The sequence below is a fragment of the Monodelphis domestica genome, chromosome 1, assembly GCF_027887165.1.
Source record: "Monodelphis domestica isolate mMonDom1 chromosome 1, mMonDom1.pri, whole genome shotgun sequence".
In the NCBI taxonomy this organism is placed as follows: Eukaryota; Metazoa; Chordata; class Mammalia; order Didelphimorphia; family Didelphidae; genus Monodelphis; species Monodelphis domestica.
Window position 1 is genome coordinate 101,015,775 of NC_077227.1, and position 19,221 is coordinate 101,034,995.

At 32.1% G+C, this 19,221-nt stretch overlaps 1 protein-coding gene across 1 annotated transcript in view; it reads left to right on the forward strand.

Annotated features, from left to right (window-relative positions):
* The window catches only part of CCDC186 (coiled-coil domain containing 186), a 66,554-nt gene that overhangs the window by 27,986 nt on the left and 19,347 nt on the right, over nucleotides 1-19,221 (forward strand). The window contains exons 3-12 of the mRNA XM_007478974.3: nucleotides 1,304-1,430; nucleotides 2,969-3,097; nucleotides 11,825-12,037; nucleotides 13,724-13,843; nucleotides 14,859-14,963; nucleotides 15,708-15,806; nucleotides 15,986-16,072; nucleotides 16,832-16,974; nucleotides 18,016-18,271; nucleotides 18,835-19,024. Coding sequence (XP_007479036.1) covers nucleotides 1,304-1,430; nucleotides 2,969-3,097; nucleotides 11,825-12,037; nucleotides 13,724-13,843; nucleotides 14,859-14,963; nucleotides 15,708-15,806; nucleotides 15,986-16,072; nucleotides 16,832-16,974; nucleotides 18,016-18,271; nucleotides 18,835-19,024 — 1,469 coding nt within the window. The remainder of the gene's footprint in view (nucleotides 1-1,303; nucleotides 1,431-2,968; nucleotides 3,098-11,824; nucleotides 12,038-13,723; nucleotides 13,844-14,858; nucleotides 14,964-15,707; nucleotides 15,807-15,985; nucleotides 16,073-16,831; nucleotides 16,975-18,015; nucleotides 18,272-18,834; nucleotides 19,025-19,221) is intronic.

Here is a 19,221-nt window from a genome sequence, read left to right on the forward strand (position 1 = left end):
GAATTGCCTGAACTGACTTTTTACCCCTCCTTTTAAAGAAGTTTTCTCTTATGTCACCCCCCTAAATTTTCATGCCTACCAATCACAGTAGTTGCTTTTTTCCAGGACTGCCCATTCTTAGTTCTCACCACTCTTTAGTTCTCACCTTCTCTAGTTAGATTGTATCTTATGAGTACTTCACACTTCTTTGTTAAGCTTGCCTTTTGTGACCTTTTTGTGATTAATTTAACCTTTAGAGGTACTTAACACCTTTTTGAATTAGATCTAAAAATAGACTTAGTTTAAGTTCTAGCTTCACTTATAAGGTATGAGTTAAGTACCTTCATTGTTCAATCAGGAGTTTACAACTTTATCTTCCCCTCAAGTATGTCTAAGTATGAGTGGAGTAATGTAAAGTTCCCAGGACATTCCTAATTCTGTTAGACCAAGTATCTCTATTGTTACAATAAGGAAATAGTTAAATCAAATCTTCTAAAGTACAGTCTGAGTAGTTTTTAAGATTCACACCATCCTGGAAAAAAAAAATCCCACAATTTTTGCTTACTCTCCAAATATTTAATGTTTAGCACATATAAACTGCTTGTAGTCTTATTCTGTTGTTCTGATCATGTGTGTCATATGATATTTGGTTTCTAAAGTTTTATAATTAGGAGCTGTCAGCAGAATTATTGAATATAATCTATGGTTTCATTTAGCAAATATCCAATTTTCTTCTATTATTCAAGGTTCTATGCTGGGCACTAGAGACACAAAGACAAAAACAAAAGAACCATGATATCAAGAAACTTACAGTGTATAAACACAAACTTATGCTGACTTTTGTTTTGCCTTTCTCCAAGGATCACACAGAAATTTTTATATTAAAATTTTCACTTTTTTATTACAGCTATATAGATATAATGGAATATTATCCAGCAGTATGTATTTTTAATCACAAACTGAAAATGAAGAATGTAAAATTCCCAGTAATGTTAGGTACTTATTCAAGGCAATATGGTTTCCTCTATATGGTTATATCGTAACAGTATTAACAACTCACAGCTTTTTACCAAACAAGTCTGTCTGATTTGCTTTTTAAAAAATGTAATCTGCAAACTGAAGTTAATTCATAATGTGCAAGAAACTGTTGGCCCTAGCACATTTTGCAAGTGAGGTGTGGGATATAGTTAATAGAATGATTTAAGGACATAAATTTTTGCTATAATCATGATATAGAAATCCACACTCTCTTACATGTATGCCTTAAAGCAATTTTTTATCTTTTTGGTTTATATTTTGTGTATTCTATCCTTTTTATGTTTAGGTTAATTAAAGAAAACAAGAAACATCAGGAACTTATTTTAGAAATTTGTTCAGAAAAAGACAACCTAAGAGAAGAACTTAAAAAACGAACAGAAACAGAGAGACAACATATAAACATAATTAAACAGGTAAAGGGAAAACAAATAGCCTTAAAGCCACAGGCTATAGGCATACCTCAGTTTATGCAATATATAGTAAGAAGGGTTTTTTTTTTGTTTGTTGAATATAGAGAGAGGAGTTTGTAATGTGAAGTGATCCTTTAAGTGAATTGAATCTCATGTTACCCCTTGCCCACTTTTCTTTACAACAAAACTGAATTTATATTCAGATCTTTCCCAAATGAGGTCTACCTGAATATACTGAGCTGGATGCTATAGAAACAAGAGGACATGAGAAATAATTTGATTAGCAGCTCATGCTAATTGAGGCAGCGTAAATGACCTAAAAGCATTGATTCAAACATTTATACTTCAAATGCATTTTTGTAGTGATACTTGAGTATGAGGTATTACTTTACTCTTCATAGTTGGGTTTTTTTTTTCAGTAATATCATGTAATGAAATAATGAAGCTCTACCTCAGAATTGACTAATTGGTGTTTTTGCTTTCCTGCCTTGACTCAACTCTTTCCCATGCTGCTTATTATTGCTGCTCAGCACTGGGCAAAATTGTTCCTGTTTTGCTTGTTTCCTCTCTCACATTCTTCTTGGGATAAGACAGAAATATTTTGGACTTTAAGTAAAATCTTTCTTTTTATGTCTGGCATCCTAAAAGAAAGTAAAAAAGGATAAGATGAATTGAACTAATTTTTTGCTAATCTGATATAGTCAATCTACTTTTGTATAAAATTTTAATTTGGATGCTTATCGCTTATGCTTTAAATTTTCCCCATGATAATTAGGCTTCAGTGGACAAACTGAATTCTTATTTCCATAGTTAGTTAACTGTTAATCATTAGGAATATCATCCTGGCCAGATGGGAAAGGACCAGGGCTATTTTTTTTTTTTAAACCCTTACCTTCCATCTTGGAATCAATACTGTGTATTGGTTCCAAGGCAGAAGAGTGGTAAGGGCTAGGCAATGGGGGTTAAGTGACTTGCCCAGGGTCATATAGTTGGGAAGTGTCTGAGACCAGATTTGAACCTAGGTTGTCCCCTCTCTAGGCTTGGCTTTCAATCCACTGAGCTACCCAGCCTGCCCCCAGGGCTATTCTTTTTAAATGAACTTACTGATAAGTTGATATAAGAGGAAATTGAAGTAATCTAATTTTTGTTAACATTTGGAAAGTCATGCTTGTAACTCAAAAGCTGATATAGCAATTTTTTTTATCAGTTAAAAAAATTAACATTAGTACACTTATGGTGACTGATATTTATATAGTACTTTGAAGTTTTTAGAATGCTTTACATATATTCTTATTTGAGCTTCAGAGTAACCCTGTAAAAAAGGTACCTACTATAGATAACTTCATCTCCATTTTACAGTAAAGAAACTAAGGCTCAAAAAAGTCAAGCAAATAACATTGCATTGATTTAGGTTTTTTTTTTCCATCCAGATTACTTCTCCTATATAACATCATTACACATTTATTTGTTTATTTGTGGTAATTAAAAAATTAAAAAAAAAAACTTTCTACAGGAATAATCTGGAAATATTTGCTTTACAGTTAGAAGCAAGAATAGAGGAACTCAATAAAGACATTAACATTTCCAAAGAAAAACTTGTAACTCAAGATGCTGCAGCCAAAAATACAATTCAGCAATTACATAAAGAGATGGCTTTTCGAATGGAACAGGTAATTTCATGTCATTATTGTTACAAATATGCTGTCTCTGTATGTTTCTCATGAAGTAAATTAACACTTTTAGAACAAGAGTTAATAATTAATAGTTAATTAATAGTGCATAAGAAAAAATTGAATAAAGAATGCATTGAACTTCTTATTCTCTATCATGAAACATATTACTATGTTTTTGAAGCCAGCCTAGATAGGAATGTGGTCTGTTTTAAACAGATGAGCACTATTCTTAGGAGTAGCTTAGTCTGGCTTATTAGTTCTAGGTTTCCTCATATTATTTTGATTCTGCTCTGTTTTGGAAATATATCTTTAAAAGTCATTATAAGGGATATATATATATATGTATATATATATATAAATAAATATATACTAATAGGAGACAAGTGATTTCCTTTGCACTTAATTCTGATTAATAGTCTCCAGGTTTCATCTTGAACACTTCCAATGTTAAGATTGAGATAGTCTGTTTTTAGCTTCATTATTTTCATGTTCACTGTATTGAACTAAAATCTGCCTGCCTATACCTATTATTCATTGGTTCTAGGTGCCTTAGATTCCTCTTCTACATGACAGTGCTTCAGAAATTTGAAGAGGGTTATTCTGTCCTCCCTTCTTTTTTCATGCTTCTTTTGTGCTCTTTAGTTGTTTCAATCAGGTCTAACTTTTTGTGATCATGTTTTGAGGTTTTCTTGACAAAGATACTAGAGTGGTTTGCCATTTCCTTCTCTAGCTAACTTTACAGATGAGGAAACAGGCCAGTAAGATTAAGTGACTTGCTTACGGTCACACAGTGAGTCTCAAGCCATATTTGAACTAGGAATATGAGTCTTCCTGACTCTAGGCCCAGAAGTCTATCCTACTGCACCACCTAGCTGCTTCTTTTTTAGCATTGTTTTTAGACTCTTTACAGTCCTGCTGTCCTTTCTCTTAGTAAGTTATCCCTTCCTTTTCTAAATGGTAATGAACTACTTAATAACCCATCTTAGTGTTTTCTTAGAAATTGACAGTATCATTCTAAATATTTTAGCAACTTACTTAAAAAGAAAAAAAGATTTGTCTGTCTCCATTCCTCTAGCACATTTCCCATTCTCTATTATTTTTTATTTTTATTTTTTAAATTAAAAACCCTTACCTTCTGACTTAGAATTAGTACTTTTTTGGTTCCAAGACAGAAAAATGATATGGGCTAAGCGGTGGGTATTAAGTGACTTGCCAGGATCACACAGCTAGGAAGGGTCTGAGGTCAGATTTGAACCAGGACCTCCCATCTCCAGATCTGACTTTCTATCCACTGGGCTACCTAACTGCTCCCATCTCATTTATCTTTAACAGTAATTTAATTTCTTTTTATTATAGTTATTCAACTCTATAGCAAAGATGAAAGCAAAAGAGGAGTTAAGAAATTTTCCTTTCTCTTTATCATTTAACTTTATACTCTTTGCCCCCAAATAGTGGATGTCAGCATTTTTTATTAGCTTTAGCTCATTCAGGATTTTAGCCTTCCTGCAACTATTTCCTTTTCTATTTATGTTTGTGTCCCATGCCTTTCAATATTGTTCCTTGTGCTTTTTAAGATATTCTCCATCTGTTGACAGTAGCCTAGTGTTTCCAGATCATAAGATCATAAACCTTGATCCAAAAATCTGAATTCTGTTCTTTTGAGACTTTCTTTAGTTAGCTCTTTACTTGCTATGTATTCCTTTCTTTACCAAAGTCCCAATCTTTAACTGAAAAAAGATACTACCTGTGTTCTAAAGTCCTTCAGTTTCCTAACAAGGGCCTATATCACCAGAGGTTCAGTTTGTATCTTATGACCAATGCATTCATTACTATGTGAAATTACAGAAGTTGGCTTTCATGGTTGGATTTGATCAGTATTAGAAAGCTTCATATCACCTCACAGCTGGAATGTTTATATTTTGTTATAATTGTTTATATGTAATTTAATCATTAAACATTTATTAAGCACCCTCTATGTGCCAAACACTGTGCTAAGCACTGAGAATATAAATAAAAGAGCCTCCCTGTTGTCCTAAGGAAACTTCAGTCTAATGAAGGAAAACAGTACACAAAGAGTAAGCTGAAAAATGTGGCATAGAGAAAGGATGCCAGAGGTATTATGTTCTTTGGAGTTGAAACAAAGAACTATTGAAGGAAAATTAAATTACCTGGCAAGTTCTGATCTGAACTCTTTATAAAGGAAGGCTTTGGGAGGAATTTATTACCCCCTTCCTCCAGTAAGAGGAAAAAGGCAACTGAAGATGTTATGGTGTTGAGTTTAAAAAGCTTGCATCAGTTGGCATCATGCTGAGATTTCAGGTGGCTAGTTTATTCCCAGGGGAGGTACCATGTTAATGAAATCTAACCCAAATAGAGTTGTTGATCGAAAATATAGACATATTCTTCATTGTAACACTTCACTAAGGGATACAAATAGGTCCGTAAGTATATCTTCTGGTTAGGTTTAGTTATAAGATTCTGCCTGTGAGCCTTCCTTATTGCTCTGTGGAACATGGGAATGCCACTTCTTCCTCTTGTGTAATTTCAGTAGCATAATTTCTACTTTTTTTTTTTCTGAAATGTCTTACTCAACAAACTCTTGGCACTGATTTTGATTCTCTTTAACTTAAAAAAAAATATTTATTTAATTGATTAATTTAGAATATTTTCCCATGGTTACATGATTTGTGTTCTTTCCCTCCCCCCTCCCATAACCAATGAGCAATTCCACTGTGTTTTACATGTATCATTGATCAAGACCTATTTCCATATTATTAATATTTGCACTAGAGTGATCATTTAGAGTCTTCTTCCCCAATCATATCTCCTTTGAATCATGTGATCAAGCAAATGTTTTTCTTCTATGTTTATACTCTCACAATTCTTTCTCTGTATGTGGATAGCATTCTTTCTGATAAGTCCCTCAGAATTCTCCAGGATCATTGCATTGCTTCTAGTAGAGAAGTCTCTTATGTTCGATTGTGCCACAGTGTATCTATAAGTCTCTGTACACGATGTTCTCCTGGTCCTGCTCCTTTTGCTCTGCATCAATTACTGGAGGTTGTTCCAGTTTACATGGAATTCCTCTAGTTCATTATTCCTTTGAGCACAATAGTATTCCATCACCAGCAGATACCACAATTTGTTTAGCCATTCCCCAATCGAAGGGCTTTCCCTCATTTTCCAATTTTTTTCCCACCACAAAGAGCCAAGCTATAAATATTTTTTTACAAATATATTTCCTTATTATCTCTTTGGGGTACAAACCCAGCAGTGGTATGACTAGATCAAAGGGCAGGCAATCCTGTAAAGCCGCCTTCCAGAATGGTTGGATCAATTCACAACTCCACCAGCAGTGTAGTAGTGTCCCATTTTTGCCACATCCCCTCCAACATTTATCACTTTCCTTTGCTGTCATATTAGCCAACCTGCTAGGTATGGGGTGGTGCATTTCTATAATTATAAGAGATTTAGAACTTTTTTTCATGTACTTATTGATAGTTTTGATTTCTTTATTTGAAAACTGCCTATTCATGGCCCTTGCCCATTTATCAATTGGGGAATGACTTGAATTTTTGTACAATTGATTTAGTCTTGTAAATTTGAGTAACCTTTGTCAGAGGTTTTTGTTATAAAGATTTTTTCCCAATTTATTACTTTCCTTCTAATTTTGGTTGCATTGGTTTCATTTGTACAAATTTTTTAAATTTAATGTAACCAAAATTATTCATTTTACATTTTGTGATATTCTTTATCTCTTGCTTGGTCTTAAATTCTTTATTTTCTCAAAGATCTGATAGGTATACTATTCTGTGTTCATCTAATTTACTTATAGTTTCCTTCTTTGTATTTAAATCATTTACCCATTCTGGATTTACCTTGGTGTAGGGTGTAAGATGTTGATATAAACCTAATCACTCCCATACTGTTTTCCAATTTACCCAGCAGTTTTTGTCCCAAATGCTAGGATCTTTGCATTTATCATACACTATCTCGCTGAGGACATTTACCCCAAGTCTATTCCATTGATCCTTCCTTCTGGCTCTTAACCACTATTTGTTTTGATGACCATTGCTTTATAGTACTGTTTAAGATCTGGTATTAGTAGGCCCCCCTCCTTCACATTTTTTTCTTAGTTCCCTTGATATTCTTGATCTTTTGTTCTTCCAAATATACTTTGTTATAATTTTTTTTAATTCAGTAAAAAAAAGTTTTTTGGTAGTTTGATAGGTATGGCACTGAATAAGTAAATTAATTTGGGTAGAATTGTCATTTTTATTACATTAACTTGTCCTACCCATGAGCAATCAATGTTTTTCCAATTGTATAGATCTAGTTTTAATTGTGTGGAAAATGTTTTGTAGTTGTGTTCATATAATTCCTGTGTTTGTCTTGGCAGATAGATTCCTAAGAATTTTATATTGTCTAGGGTGATTTCAAATGGAATCTCTCTTTCTAACTCCTGCTGCCTGGATGTGTTGGAAATATATAGAAATGCTGATGATTTAGGGTTTATTTTGTACCCTGTAACTTTGCTAAAGTTGTTGATTATTTCCATTAGCTTTTTAGTTGATTCTCTAGGATTCTTTAAGTAGACCATCTTATCATCTGCAAAGAGTGACAGTTTAGTCTCCTCATTGCCTACTTTAATCCCTTCAGTTCCTTTTTCTTCTCTAATTGCTACTGCTAATGTTTCTAGAATAGTATCTCTTTAACTTCTTACATTTTTTCTTTCTGTGTTCTTCTTTACTGATTTCTTGCATCCTTTCTAGGAATCCATGATTTTCTGTAATAAGCAGAAATGTGACATTCCTTTTCTTCTTCTGGCAAGCATTTATAGAATATAGGTAGATCATTGCCAAAGTACAAAGACAAAGGAGCAAATAATGTAGCAAGCCACTGGAATAGTTCCTTCAGTTCCAAAATATCTCCTGGGACTATGGTTGAATTATAATCCTTGATGACTTCCCTGGTAAGTCACTCCATAATTTGTCAGGTGATGAATAATCCAAAAGTTTAGTAAGTTAAAATGTATATTTAAGTTTGGGGATATAGGATTACAGTGTATTTGCAGATAATTGACTCATTTACTTTGTATTTAAGTGTAATGGTAGTCTTTAAATATTTTCTCCTTCTCTCTCTCTCCCTCTCCCCCTCCCTCCCCCAATGGAGGTTAAGTGATTTGCCCACAGTCATATAGCTAAGAAGGGTGTGAGGCCAGATTTTAACTTCCATTTTTAGGCCTGACTCTCAATCCATTGAGCTACTCAGCTGCCCCCTGCTACATACTTTGTAAAGGGCAAAAAGTGTGAGATTATGACTGAAAGAATTTTGTTTGGGTGTTTGAAATTTTACTGTACCATTATCAGTTATTTAAAAAGCATTTATTAAGTACCTTTATATGTCAGGTACTGTGCTGGACACTGGGGCTAAAAAGTAGAGCAGTACCTGATTTCAAGGGACTTAGAATCTGCCTTTTTAAAGATTGTCCCTGAAAAATTACCTAGAAATTGTTTTTGTATATTGTATCCTGATAACTGTTATTTGTAAAGATGATGATAATTCTTCATTTTTGAAAATTTTTGTTTTTATTTACAGAATTTGATTTGAGGAATATCCTAGATAATTAAATACATTTTTGTGATACTATAAATGAATAAAAACCTAAAGAGTAACTTTATTATGTTTATCTCAAATTCCTTATATCCAAAACAACTAAACTCTCAACAGATCTACTTATATATTAAACTTCCTATTTCTGCTAAAGATACCATCGTTCTTGAAGTCTCTGATTCTTTTTTTTTGTAGTTAAAAATTTCTGTAATTATTCCTCCTTATGTTTTTTTTTAATAAAAAATTATTTTATTTGGTCATTTCCAAACATTATTCATTGGAAACAAAAATCATTTTCTTTTCCTTCCCCCTCCTCCCACCACCTCTCCCATAGCTGATGCATGATTCCACTGGGTATCACATGTGTTCTTGACTAGAACCTATTTCCGTGTTGTTGGTATTTGCATTAGGGTGTTCATTTAGTCTCTCTTCAGACATGTCCCCTCCACCCCTGTAGTCAAGCAGTTGCTTTTCCTTGGTGTTTTTACTCTCACAGTTTATCCTCTGCTTGTGGATAGTGTTTTTCTCCTAGATCCCTGCAGATTGTTCAGGGACATTGCATTGTCCCTAATGGAGAAGTCTATTACCTTCGATTGTACCACAGTGTATCAGTCTCTGTGTACAATGATTTCCTGGTTCTGCTCCTTTCACTCTGCATCACTTCCTGGAGGTTGTTCCAGGCTCCATGGAATTCCTCCACTTTATTATCCCTTTTAGAACAATGGTATTCCATCACCAACATATACCACAATTTGTTCAGCCATTCCCCAGTTGAAGGGCATCCCCTTATTTTCCAATTTTTGGCCACCACAAAGAGTGCAGCTATGAATATTCTTGTACAAGTCTTTTTCCTTATTATCTCTTTGGGGTACAAACCCAGCAGTGCTATGGCTGGATCAAAGGGCAGAGAGTTTTTTATTGCCCTTTGGACATAGTTCCAAATTGCCCTCCAGAATGGTTGGATCAATTCACAACTCCACCAGCAATGAATTAGTGTCCCTACTTTGCCGCATCCCCTCCAGCATTCATTACTTTCCATAGCTGTCATGTTAGCCAATCTGCTAGGTGTGAGGTGATACCTCAGAGTTGTTTTGATTTGCATCTCTCTGATTATAAGAGATATAGAGCACTTTTTCATGTGCTTATTAATAGTTTTGATTTCTTTGGCTGAGAACTGCCTGTTCATGTCCCTTGCCCATTTGTCAATTGGAGAATGGCTTGATTTTTTGTACAGTTGATTTAGCTCTTGTATTCTCTGATTCTTACAAGAATTCTTCTTCACCCTTCTTTCCTTAAAACTTCTCCAGTTAGATGCCAAATATTGGTACTTCAATCTTCCACTTCACACATTCAACCTCTTCTCTCTCCTCACATAGCCACCACTTTGAATTTACTTCTCAACTAATTCATTGTAATAGCCTTACAACTGGCCTCCTTGTTTTTATTTTCTGCTAATTCCTCCACATACCTGCCAAAGAGATTTTTCTTAAATGTGGGTCTGATCATGTCTTTTTACTCAGCTACCAGTAGCTTTGTCGTCTTTCCAATCAAATATGAACTCCTCTTTTAAAGGTCTTTAAAGACCTTCATGACTTGGCTCCAAACTCTCTTTGCACATTACTGCCCTTGTCCTACTCTGCAATCTCATCAGACTCTCCCTTATTATCTCCTTTCTCCATATCTTTCCCCTGACCAGACCTCAGGCTTAGAATGCCTTCCCTCCACTGCTGCCACTTTAAGGACTCCTCTTCCTCTTTCAGGATGAAACTCAAGACAGCCTTTTACATGAAGTCTTTCTTGACAACTTACATCTAGATCCCTTGCCCACAATGACTACTGCCCTTCCTTCTGACTTTGTAAAGAACCACTTCAGTTTTTTTATTCTTTTTATTAGTCTATTCCCCAAATTCTCTGATTCCATACTTATTATTTCCTGAATTAGATGTCTTTTCCCTATCTTTATCAGATGTGCTATTGGTCTCATTACTTACTCAAAACTATGTAGGCTTTTGGCTTATATAGTAGAGAAAATGAACATATTGTCTTACATCTCAAATTAGAAATTCTCTAAGGACAGGTTTGTTTTAAAAAAGTGTTGGCCTAAGTAAAAATGTTCCACCTTGAATGTCTCAAACTTGTAAATGTGTAGCTCACCTAAATGAATATAGAATCATAGAATTAAAGTCAGAAGGAATGACCTAATTCAATCCTCTCATTTACAAAAAAGGAAACACAGGCTGTTCATGAAAAAAAAAAGCCTACTTAATATTAATGGGCATTTTTTGCACATTCAATCAAATGAACATAAGTTAATTTAATTAAGGTATATGCAAATTCACAAAGGATTTTGATAGAGTAGGGAGCCCCTCGTTTGGAAACTCCATCCATTTAAGCAACTCTCAAACTGTCTTACTCTCTTTTGTTTTTATTTATATTCCCTTGTTTCCAGATTCTCAAGTTATACAGGCAAGTGTTAGAGGCTGAATTTCAAGCATACTAGTAGTTCTATAAATAGACTACAGATCTTAAAAAATAATGTACCTGTCCTCTCCTTTGTTGGAAGTGTGGGACAAGGGGAATATTGCATATATTTTTAGACTGAGCTGATGATGGCACTTTTGCTGGACTACAATTTTTTCTCTTTTAAAATTCTTTTGTTTCTTAGTTCTCTGGGTTTGGGAGGGGGATTAATTCAGAAATGTAAAAACAAAAGATTGATAAAAATTAAAAAAATAATAGATTGCCAAGCTTTTTTTAGGTAAAGGTACTAAGAATGGCAAAGGGAGAAAGTATGTATTATAATGTATATTTTTCCATTTAAAATGTCAATTAAATATCTTTTTATATAAGTAACTTCATGTTTAGGAATCTTGGGAATAATGACATCAAAAAACAAAAAAAATTTGATAAAGTAGTAGAAAAAGATAGCAAGATATGGTATTTAGTTTTTGAGAATTTTTTGTAGTTAAGTAAAAATTCTAGTTTAATTCAAAATAATTGTCCCTTAAAAATAATTATCCTAGATTTCATACAGTATGTTAGAAAATAAAAGATAAGTGAAAATGTCTAATGTGAAACTACTTTTTAATTCAAAATAATATTAAAATAAAGGCAAACAAGAAATGTGAAGAAGCTCGCCAAGAAAAAGAAACAATGGTGATGAAGTATGTCCGAGGTGAAAAGGAATCTTTAGATCTTAGGAAGGAAAAGGAGGGACTTGAGAGAAAACTCAGAGATGCAAATAAAGAAATTGAGAAACATGTTAACAAAGTTAAACAACTTTCTCAAGAAAAAGGAAGACTACACCAGCTTTATGAAACAAAGGTAAAATGTGTTTTTGTGCATTAGACAAGAAAGAACTTTGCTTTTTTCAGCACTTATATAATTGTGATATGATCGACACTTAACAAGAAGTTTAAAAAAAACTTACATGTATGTTTTCTATTAGTCTATCTACCCATTTGATCTTTATTAAGCTAGCAGTCTAATCTTACCCCTAGTAATTTTGATAAGTAGCTTGAAATATTGATAAATTTTAGCTGGAGAGTATTTTTTAGGGCCTTCCCCCCTATAAATACTATCCTATAAATTTTCATTTATATTTTAAGGTTTTTCAAATTTGATCCTTTATATATAAATATTCCCATATTTATATATTAACGGTCATTCATATGAGACTTCAATAATTTGAAATGTAATTAGACCACAATCTCAATATAAATCTCACTCGGTTTGTCATGTTTATGACTCCTTGGATGCTTTAGAAAAGGATTTCATTACTGATATACCAAAATAAGGCCTTATTTTATAGCAATGCTTTTTCACAGCAAGGACTTCTAAGAAGAGCATTACTATTCCTGCAGTAATTATTATATTTAACCAAATATGTTTTTGTTAAGAAAATCAACTAATTCTCAGAAATTTTATCAAAATTCATTTGTCATTTTAATTTTTTCTAATTGAAAAGAAATTGAAAGATGTGGCATATACATTCAACATAAATGGAAGATTAAATGTCAATTGTCATTCTAGTTTTCCAATTTGGACATTTTTCTGCCCTCTTGTGGATTGGTCTTAAAGTTGTTTTTATGATTTTCTATACTTGAAAAATTTGAGATTGTACTCTCAACCAGGATTGCAGGTAGTTTTATGAATCACTATCACCAAAATCATTTGTTTCATTGTAGTCAACTTCTATTGAGAAGTCTTTTTTAACTTAGCTATCATGGTCATCAGAGAACAAAACTTGCTAAGTAAGTAGCCTATACTTAAAACCTTTTTCAGCTTTTTAAGACTAGCTAGATATAACAATCCCCTGACAACTTTCCAGAACCTAGGGGCAACTTCTTCATGGGGTGTCAAAGTAGAAGTAGGATTTCATTTTAATATTTGAAGAACATTTAGACAGATTTGTAGGAGATATTAAGGTCTTGATTAGGCAGCAAAAATTATTAAGCCTTATGAAAAGCCTAAGGGAGTTTGTAATCCTAAAATAATTAATAAAGGAATTTATAGTAGACTGAAAATTTCTCTAATGGTTACCATCACCCTGCTTTTTCATTCAATTTTATTTTAATAACTTTTCCTCTTAAACAATGGACTTAAATAATACTACTCTCTTATTTCTGATTCATCTTGATCACTAAATTCATTAATGGTTATTGAAAGATTTTAATCTACCTTGATATTTACTGACAAGTTAGAGTAGAGTTTCCTAACCTGAGGTTCAAAAAATAATTTTTGATAACTATGCTATAATACAGTTATCCTCTGTATTTTATGCTTTTCAAAACATATTTAGTGAAGGGTTGTATAAGCTTTTATAAGACTGCCCAAGAGATCCATGACAATAAAAAGGTTAAGAATTCCCGAGTTAAAGCAACTGATTCAGAGATGTTACTCTAGTAACATTCCCATGGTTGATTTTTATATGTATGCAAAATATATAGTAATTAGTTGATCACTTTAAATAGAAAAGTATAAACATGAACTAACAACATTATATTTTAGGAAAGTGATGCCACTAGAATGAGCAGAGAAATTGACAAAATGAAGGAAGATATCAACTCTCACATCATCAAAGTAAAATGGGCACAAAACAAATTAAAAACTGAAATGGATTCACACAAGGTTAGTATAGTAATGTGGTGGAATAAAAATCTTAGCATGTTTTGCCCTTATACAATAATGAGTAATGATACAAAAAACTTGATATTAATGGCCTATTGGACTTTCTACATAGCTATTTGTGTATAATGAAAGCTATTTATTTAGAGATTTTTTGGTATCAAATTGGCCAGATATTACATTCCATTGAATATGATTTCTAATTAAAAATTATCTTAAATGTTAAATATTTTCTTTATCCTTAATATTAAAGATGTTTAGTCACATTTTAAAAAATAGCATGACTTCAGCAAATTTGCATTGTTTATTATAAAACTGTCAGACATTAAGACTAAATTATCAGTCAGATTGCAGATCCTGATAAAGATCTGTAATGTTGTTGGTCAGTGAAAAGAAAGTGGTTTAAAGCAATTGGATTAATAGGTTAAGTTTCTTTTTAGAATTATTTTATGCAAAATTTCAAAATTATAGTTTGATTCCAAGTGCTTTAGATACTAATCCGTTTTCTAGACTTTTCAGAATCAAAAGAGTTATTGAATTTTGACCATGTAAATCTTGGCAACAGTTTTCTGATGGCAGTTATTAAAAAGTGGTTTTTGGTGTACATTTTGAAGTAAAAATTCAGTGTTTCATTTATGAACTTTACTATTTTAGTTTAGATTACACTTAGCCATCACATTTCAAAAGGTCAGAGTTAAGGACACAGTTCTTAAATGAATGGTTGAATTTACAAATTATGATTGTATAAATACTCATACTAATTTTAATTGAGATCTTGGTGAAATTAAACATTAGAATAAATTAATACTGGAACTGGATGGGATTTAAAGATCATCTTATCCCAACCCAGAGATAGAGACACAAATTAGCCAATTGACTTTACCAAGGACACAAAATTAATAGAATATGATAGAACCTGGAATGGCTAAAATGTAGGCCTCCCACCTTTTCATTTAGTGCTTTTAAAATTAACCTTGTGAGCATTATTTTTATTTATTTTGTCTTTTTTCCATTTCAGGAAACCAAAGATAAACTCAAAGAAACAACAATAAAATTAACTCAGGCCAAAGAAGAGGCCGATCAAATAAGGAAAAATTGTCAAGAAATGATAAAAACATATCAAGTAAGCATCATTTTTTGAATAGGCAAATGAAGAAAATCAACAATATTCCCTTTTTTTAAAGCTTTCTATGCTTATATTTTATATGTATTTCTGCAGGTGCTTTTTAATAAAATAGGCTGTTCTTTACATTAATATACCTAGGATATAAAGTCACACTTCAGAAGATTCTTAGAGAAAGAAAACTTTTAACCAGCTATGAACACTAGAAGATGTTAGAGAAAAAAATTAGAGTGAAGGATGTACGTAATTCTTTAAAACAATTTTATTATAAATCTAAAAATTTCATACAGATGTTTCAGTGCTGATCTAAATATTTCCACATAGAAGCAGCATGGTAGAGTGGGAAAAGCAATGGACTTGGAAGCAAATATCTGAGTTTTCAATTTTACTTCTAACTCCTTAGTTGCTATGTAACCCTGGGCAAGTCATTTTGCCTCTCAGCCTCAGTTTACTCATTGGTAAAATGGGGGTAATAGCATCTACTTCATAGAGTTACTATAAAGATTCAATGGGATGTCTATAAGGTGTATATAAATTTTAAATTCTGTAAAAATTCCACTTACTGATATCTTGTAGAATAGCCAACATTTTATTTTAGTTAAATTTTCTTATAGTTGTATTAAAGAAAAAAAATAATTGCAAAGGATTTAACAGATGATAAAATATAATGGCAAAACTTTTTATACTTTTTAAAATGTGAAACTTAAAAATTAATTTTTTTTTCTTTTCCTTCTTTTCCACTAGGAGTCAGAAGAAATTAAATCAAATGAACTAGATGCAAAACTCAAAGTCACAAAAGGAGAACTAGAAAAACAAATGCAGGAAAAATCTGATCAGCTAGAGGTGAATACTTATGTTCTGTACATACCTTCTACCATATAACAAATACAGAAAGTCAGAACAGCTTCCTTTGCAAAAATGGTTTCTGCCCTCTGCAAAGAGCAGGCAAAATGTTTGGGGCAAGTTAGTTGATTCGTGATGGATAACATTATATTGTGGTCTCCTTTTTAAAATTTTACAAGATGCATCATGCCAAAATAAAAGAATTAGAAGATTTGAAGAGGACATTTAAGGAAGGTATGGATGAACTACGCACACTAAGGATAAAGGTAATTAATTACATTAGTTATCATTGGGCCAAGGAGAAAATAAAGTAACATTTAAAATTTTGACCAGGAATTTTGTTTGATTATTTAAGAAATAGGTTGGAGGAAAGATTGGAGGTTGGTGAGACATAATCATATGGCAGAATACCAATTCTTAAAAAATGAAATACAATCTGGTTCTGTGTTTAAAGTGTTTGCCATTAGTGTGCTTTAGAATATTATACTCATTTCAAAACCCATTTAGGACAATATGAAATATTATTGATTCAGCTTTAGATTTTCGATCTAGAAATACTTTTGATAGCCAATCAACTTTTATGCCCTTATTAGTTTTAGTAAAAAGAAAACCAAACAACAAATTATCAATTCCCCTGGATATTCTAATGCCATTTTAGTTTCTAATCATCTAGCAAATATAAATAATATGCATCCTATTTATTTTTGAAATAGATTGTTAATGCTATGATATTTTTCAAAGTTAACTTACCCTTTCACAATAATTCTATCTTGAATCTATTTAACAAAATGTTTTCATATACATTGTTTCCTTTCAGTAAGCAAGTATTATATTTGCCCCAAATCATATAGGTAGTATTTAGTAATAGAATTGGGACTAGAATCCTGTTCTCTTTACACCTTTTGTCTTCTTTTTCACAACAATACTGTGCTGCCTTAAGTATTTATAGACTATTAACATATAGCCACTACAATGAATATTTTGTAAGAAACTCAGTAATATTACATAACATGCTTATTTGGCAGGTGAAGTGTCTAGAAGATGAACGGTTAAGAACAGAAGATGAATTATCCAAATATAAAGAGATTATTAACCGCCAAAAAGCTGAAATTCAAAATTTGTTGGATAGAGTTAAAATCGTAGAGCAGTTACAAGACGAACTTCAAAGGTATCAATCACATAAGAAACTTTTATTTGTATTTATCATTTGATTTTTTTTCCTGGTTGGAGGATATTTTAAAATTAATTATTGTCTAAAAATGAATTAGGTGAAATGAATATTTTCAGAAGCAATATATTTCTATTTTTTTTTAAACTCTTACTTTCCATCTTGGAGTCAATACTGTGTATTGGCTCCAAGGCAGAAGAGTGGTAAGGGCTAAGCAATGGAGGTTAAGAGAATTGCCCAGGGTCACATAGCTGGGAAGTGTCTGCCAGATTTGAACCTAGGATCTCCCGTTTCTAGCCCTGGCTCTCAATCTACTTAGCTACCTAACTGCCCCCAGAAGCAATATATTTCTACTTAAAATGAGCATCCTGTAAATTTTAATTTGTAACACTTTTAGGTTTATTAGTGGTTTCCATCTCTATCCCTTTATTTAGATAAGCTTTTTTTCTGATTGTGAAGTACCATTACTCAGAATGATTTTTAAAATTCTTGCGTTCTTTGAACAATTTTAGGAAAGTATTTAAAATTTTTTTGAGTAGTTTTCTTATCATAATTGTAATAGCTAGCATTTATATAGCATTTTAAAGTTTGCAAAATGCTTTACGTGTATTATGTCATTTGGTTCTCATCTCCCCCCCCTCCCCAGGAGGTAGATGCTATTATTATCATCCTCATTTTACAGATGGACAGAGATTAAACGACTTGCTCAGAGTCATACACTTAGTGTTTGAAGCCAGATTTGAACTCAAATATTTCTGACTTGAGATTTTAGCACTGAAACAAAGATGAAAATAATATTCTTAGGTAATAACTATAGTAGTTATTTTTTTGACAACATGATTTTATATTACCTTTATCTATTCCTTGTCTTTTAAACCCTGATAAAAGTAAATAATCTGTTCTTTTAGAATATCTGAAAAACTAATTGATTTAGTACTTGGCTTTGAATAGAACTCTATGTTGGCTAAGAATTTTTAAATCAATAATTTAGGGTCTTTCAGCAGTCTTTGTGCATTTTTTCATTATGGCATTTTTTTTTAGAGGGAAACAAGAAATTGAAAACTTATCTGAAGAAGTGGGAAGTCTGAATTCTTTGATTAATGACCTACAAAAAGACATTGAAGGCAGTAGAAAAAGAGAATCTGAGTTGTTGCTATTTACAGAAAAATTAACTAGTAAGAATGCCCAGCTTCAATCTGAATCTAATGCTTTACAGTCACAATTTGATAAACTCTCCTGTAGTGAAAGTCAGTTACAGAGTCATTGTGAACACATGAGGCAGACTAATACTGATTTGGTAAGTGTAAATATGAAGTTAATTTTTAAACCAAGATAATGGAGAACAGAAATGTGATTGATAAGTCAGCATTAACGTTCCAATATCCAATGAAACCATATACTTGTTATTCTTTTTGATCTATTATGAAATTTATTTTTTAGTAACTTAATTCGGCCTTTGTGACTTCCTTAAAAACCATACTGCAGGAGGGAATTGCCAGGTTTAATAAAAAAAGAAACTTAGATTTATCTCAGTCCTGTGTAGATAATTATGCTGTATATTGTTTAAATCTGGTTAGTAACTCCCTAATTGCTAAAAAAATCTGAATATTTCATAGCACTTGAGTATTTTATGAATTGTTTCTTAAAAATTTGAAATTTTTGAAGTTATTTTCGTTCACGCCATGATCTTAGACATGGTAAAAAATGAAGTACAGTAGAAGAAAAATCCCCCAATTCTCAAGAAATTGGCAGTTTTTAATAGTGAAAAACCATTAGTAATAGAAGTTATATTATAAGCCAGTAATAATAGAGGCATATATTATGACTGATATATTTTATTTTACCTTTACTTATATTCAGGAAAGTAGGTTGTTAAAAGAAGAAGAACTTCGAAAGAATGAAAGCCATGCTTTGCAAGCAGAACTGTCTTCTAGACAAAAAGAATTAAAAGCATTAAATACACAAGTAGAAGAACTAAAAGATGAACTAGTTACCCAAAGACGTAAACATGCTTCAAATCTCAAAGATCTCACCAAACAACTTCAGCAAGGTTGAACTTCTTCCATTTAAATTTCTTTTTGTATATTTTATTTGTGAAGGTTTTATGAAAATCAACTTTCTTAGAAAGTTCTAAAACATTCTATTGTAAGATTATTTTCGGTAGTATGTGTAAGGATAATTTTAGCGTTTTGACTTAAATCTAAATAATTGGTCGCCAGGGATGATTCCCAAATTATAAAATGCCCA